The sequence below is a fragment of the Dendropsophus ebraccatus genome, chromosome 12, assembly GCF_027789765.1.
Source record: "Dendropsophus ebraccatus isolate aDenEbr1 chromosome 12, aDenEbr1.pat, whole genome shotgun sequence".
Lineage (NCBI taxonomy): Eukaryota > Metazoa > Chordata > Amphibia > Anura > Hylidae > Dendropsophus > Dendropsophus ebraccatus.
Window position 1 is genome coordinate 92379376 of NC_091465.1, and position 5064 is coordinate 92384439.

Genomic DNA, 5064 nt, shown 5'->3' on the forward strand with positions numbered 1-5064 from the left:
GTGTCCTTCACACCATTTACCCAGGATGCTCTTAAATATGTCCCCGGGGTCCTCTCTTATATCTCAGGGCAGTGTCCCCCCAGTCTATGTCCCCGGGGTCCTCTCTTATATCTCAGGGCAGTGTCCCCCCAGTCTATGTCCCCGGGGTCCTCTCTTATATCTCAGGGCAGTGTCCCCCCAGTCTATGTCCCCGGGGTCCTCTCTTATATCTCAGGGCAGTGTCCCCCCAGTCTATGTCCCCGGGGTCCTCTCTTATATCTCAGGGCAGTGTCTATGTCCCCGGGGTCCTCTCTTATATCTCAGGGCAGTGTCTATGTCCCCGGGGTCCTCTCTTATATCTCAGGGCAGTGTCCATGTCCCCGGGGTCCTCTCTTATATCTCAGGGCAGTGTCCCCCCAGTCTATGTCCCCGGGGTCCTCCCTTATATCTCAGGGCAGTGTCCCAGTCTATGTCCCCGGGGTCCTCTCTTATATCTCAGGGCAGTGTCCCCCAGTCTATGTCCCCGGGGTCCTCTCTTATATCTCTATTTGTCTTATAAGAAGATTTTCTGGCTCTTCCACTATACTTGGAGGTTTATAACTCACTCCTATAAGAATTTTATTATTCTTCGTCCCTCCCCTTATTTCTACCACATTATCATCACTTATATCCTCCCGCACAATAGGCTTAAGGCAGGATATAACATATAGGCAGACCCCTCCCCCTTTCTTATTTTTACGGTCATTTCTGAATAGACTATAACCCTGGATATTAACCGCCCAGTCACAACTCTCATCCAGCCATGTCTCGCTTATCCCCGCTATATATCATATTTCTCTTCAACCATTATGAGTTCTAATTCCTCAGCTTTATTAGTGAGGCTTCGAGGCATTTGTATACATACATTTAATATATTTGTCCATATTCCCTTTCCTTTTATCACTAGTGACTGTTCTAACCCCTCCCGCCGCTCCCCCCCAGTTCCATAATCTAGGCCCAGCTCTCCATCTACTCTGTCTTCACTTATTATATTGTAGTTGCCCTCCCCCCCCCCCCCCCGGTCTCCTCCAACCTCTTAGCCATCTTCTCCCCCAGCACGGCTGCACCCTCCCCATTGAGATGCAGCCCGTCCCTACCGTAGAGCCTGTAACCGACCGAGAAGTCGGCCCAGTTCTCCATGAACCCAAACCCCTCTATCCTACACCAGCTCTTGAGCCACTTATTTACCTCCCTAATCTCCTGCTGTCTCTCAGGTGTGGCTCGTGGTACAGGTAATATTTCGGAGGATATCACCTTGGAGGTCCTAGTTTTAAGCTTCCTGCCTAAGTTCCTGAAATCGTTTTTAAGGACCCGCCACCTACCTCTAACTTTATCATTGGTGCCAATGTGCACCATGACTGCTGGGTCATCGCCAGCCCCTCCCAGTAATCTGTCAGCCCGATCCGCGATGTGACGAACTCGAGCGCCAGGAAGGCAACACACTGTTCGACGATCCCGGTCTTTGTGACAGATTGCCCTGTCTGTCCCCCTAATAATTGAGCCCCCCACTACCAGTACCTGCCTGGCCTGCCCTGAACTCCTGTTTCCCACCTTACTGGAGCAGACACCCCCCTGGCTGTCAGTGTCCTGCTGCAGCAATGCCCCCCTGAACCAGCATCCCCCTCATCCGCCAATTTGGTAAACTTGTTGGGGTGTGCCAGATCAGGACTGGGCTCCCTCACACTCTTCCCTCTACCCCGGTTTATAACTGTGACCCAACTAGCTGCCTCTTCCTCCTGTACCTCCATGCTATCACTCTCTCCCCCATCTACCCCTTGGAGTGCTTGCTCAGTGAGAAGCAGACCCCTTTCCAGTTTGCTGATGTATCACAAACGTCGCAGCCGCTCATTTACATCCAGGATCTGGGCTTCCAAACCAGCAACATGCACACATCTCCCACAATGGTATATACCCTCACCCCCCCATACATCTCCCACAATGGTATATACCCTCCCCCCATACATCTCCCACAATGGTATATACCCTCACCCCCCCATACATCTCCCACAATGGTATGCACCCTCCTCCCCCCCATACATCTCCCATAATGGTATATACCCTCCCCCCCCCCATACATCTCCCACAATGGTATATACCCTCCCCCCCCCCCATACATCTCCCACAATGGTATATACCCTCACCCCCCCATACATCTCCCACAATGGTATGCACCCCCACCCCCCCATACATCTCCCACAATGGTATATACCCTCACCCCCCCATACATCTCCCACAATGGTATATACCCTCACCCCCCATACATCTCCCACAATGGTATATACCCTCTATCTGTTGATCAAGGATTGCATACATCGCACAAGATGTACATTGGGCCGCATTGTCAAACATGGCGCTCATTTCTATGGGGATATTATGTATAACTAAACAAAACAAAAACAACAAGCAACAAAAGCAAACAATGTGTTCAAAAGCAAATAAACAATTTGTTTTCCTCTAAAACCCCCGAATCTAAAGTCCCGTAATATTAAAGTCCCGTAATATTAAAGTCCCGTAATATTAAAGTCCCGGAATATTAAAGTCCCGGAATATTAAAGTCCCGTAATATTAAAGTCCCGTAATATTAAAGTCCCGGAATATTAAAGTCCCGTAATATTAAAGTCCCGTAATATTAAAGTCCCGGAATATTAAAGTCCCGGAATATTAAAGTCCCGGAATATTAAAGTCCCGTAATATTAAAGTCCCGGAATATTAAAGTCCCGTAATATTAAAGTCCCACACTTGAGACACAAACACACTTCAGATCAAAAACTCGCTCACAAATACAATATAAAAGAACTTAGCTTGCAGAGATAGCTGTTTCTGGCTCCTTCTGGGGCTCATATTTCTGGGGCTCATATTCCTGGGGCTCATATTTCTGGGGCTCATATTCCGGGGACTCATTTTTTTAGGGTTCATATTTCTGGGGCTCATATTTCTGGGGCTCATATTTCTGGGGCTCATATTCCTGGGGCTCATATTTCTGGGGCTCATATTCCTGGGGCTCATATTCCTTGGGTTCATATTTCTGGGGCTCCTAATTCTGGGGCTCATGTTCCTGGGGTTCATATTCCTGGGGCTCATTTTCCTTGGGCTTATATTTCTGGGGTTCATATTCCTGGTGCTCATAGTTTTGGGGCTCATATTCCTGAGGCCCATATTTCTAGGGCTCATGTTCCTGGGGCTCAAATTTCTGGTGCTCATATTCCTGGGGTTATTATGTCTGGGGCTCATATTTCTGGGGCTCATATTCCTGGGGCTCATATTCCTGGGGCTCATATTTCTGGGGCTCATATTCCTGGGGCTCATATTTCTGGGGCTCAAATTCCTGGGGCTCAAATTCCTGGGGCTCATATTCCTGGGGCTCATATTTATAGGGTTCATATTTCTACTGCTTATATTCCTGGGGCTCAAATTCCAGGGGCTCATATTCCTGGGGCTCATTCCAGGGGCTCATATTCCTGGGGTTCATATTCCTGGGGCTCATATTCCTGGGGCTCATATTCCTGGGGCTCATATTCCTGGGGCTCATATTTATAGGGTTCATATTCCTGGGACTCATATTTATAGGGTTCATATTTCTGGTGCTTATATTCCTGGGGCTGAAATTCTGGGGGCGCATATTTATAGGGTTCAAATTCCTAGGGTTCATATTTCTGGGGCTCATGTTCCTGGGGCTCATATTTTTGGGGCTCATATTCCTGGGGCTCATATTTCTGGGGCTCATATTCCTGGGGCTCATATTCCTGACGATCATATTCCTGGGGCTCATATTTCTGGGGCTCATATTTCTGGGGCTCATATTCCTGGGGCTCATATTCCTGGGGCTCATATTTCTGGGGCTCATATTTTTGGGGTTCATATTTCTGGGGTTCATATTTCTGGGGCTCATATTTCTGGGGCTCATATTTCTGGGGCTCATATTCCTGGGGCTCATATTCCTGGGGCTCATATTTATAGAGTTCATATTTCTGGGACTCATATTTATAGGGTTCATATTTCTGGTGCTTATATTCCTGGGGCTGAAATTCTGGGGGCGCATATTTATAGGGTTCAAATTCCTAGGGTTCATATTTCTGGGGCTCATGTTCCTGGGGCTCATATTTTTGGGGCTCATATTCCTGGGGCTCATATTTCTGGGGCTCATATTTCTGGGGCTCATATTCCTGGGGCTCATATTCCTGGGGCTCATATTTCTGGGGCTCATATTTCTGGGGCTCATATTCCTGGGGCTCATATTTCTGGGGCTCATATTTTTGGGGTTCATATTTCTGGGGTTCATATTTCTGGGGCTCATATTCCTGGGGCTCATATTTCTGGGGCTCATATTCCTGGGGCTCATATTTATGGGGCTCATATTTCTGGGGCTCATATTCCTGGGGCTCATATTCCTGGGGCTCATATTTCTGGGGCTCATATTCCTGGGGCTCATATTTCTGGGGCTCATATTTCTGATGTTAATATTTCTGGGGCTCATATTTCTGGGGCTCATATTTCTGGGGCTCATATTCCTGGGGCTCATATTTCTGGGGCTCATATTCCTGGGGCTCATATTCCTGGGGCTCATATTCCTGGGGCTCATATTTCTGGGGCTCATATTTCTGGGGCTCATATTCCTGGGGCTCATATTCCTGATGTTAATATTTCTGGGGCTCATATTCTTGTATTTATACGGTCATATTTCTGGGGCTCATATTCCTGGGGCTCATATTTCTGGGGCTCATATTTCTGGGGCTCATATTCCTGGGGCTCATATTCCTTGGGCTCATATTTCTGGGGCTCATATTTCTGGGGCTCATATTCCTGGGGCTCATATTCCTGGGGCTCATATTTCTGGGGCTCATATTCCTGGGGCTCATATTCCTGGGGCTCATATTTCTGGGGCTCATATTCCTGGGGCTCATATTCCTGGGGCTTATATTTCTGGGGCTCATATTCCTGGGGCTCATATTCCTGGGGCTCATATTCCAGGGGCTCATATTCCTGGGGCTCATATTTCTGGGGCTCATATTCCTGGGGCTCATATTCCTGGGGCTCATATTCCAGGGG

At 48.1% G+C, this 5064-nt stretch overlaps 1 protein-coding gene across 1 annotated transcript; it reads right to left on the minus strand.

Moving 5' to 3' along the window:
* Nucleotides 1–3403: 3403 nt before the first annotated feature.
* On the minus strand, nucleotides 3404–4672 carry LOC138768858 (uncharacterized protein in mobD 3'region-like). The gene has a single exon (XM_069946825.1). The coding sequence runs from the start codon at nucleotides 4670–4672 to the stop codon at nucleotides 3404–3406; it is 1269 nt and encodes a 422-aa protein (XP_069802926.1).
* Between the last annotated feature and the right edge of the window lie 392 nt (nucleotides 4673–5064).

Bases quoted from the DNA above. Each gene is read 5' to 3' on its own strand.
- LOC138768858 (XM_069946825.1), bottom strand. From the start codon at position 4,672: ATGAGCCCCAGAAATATTAACATCAGGAATATGAGCCCCAGGAATATG.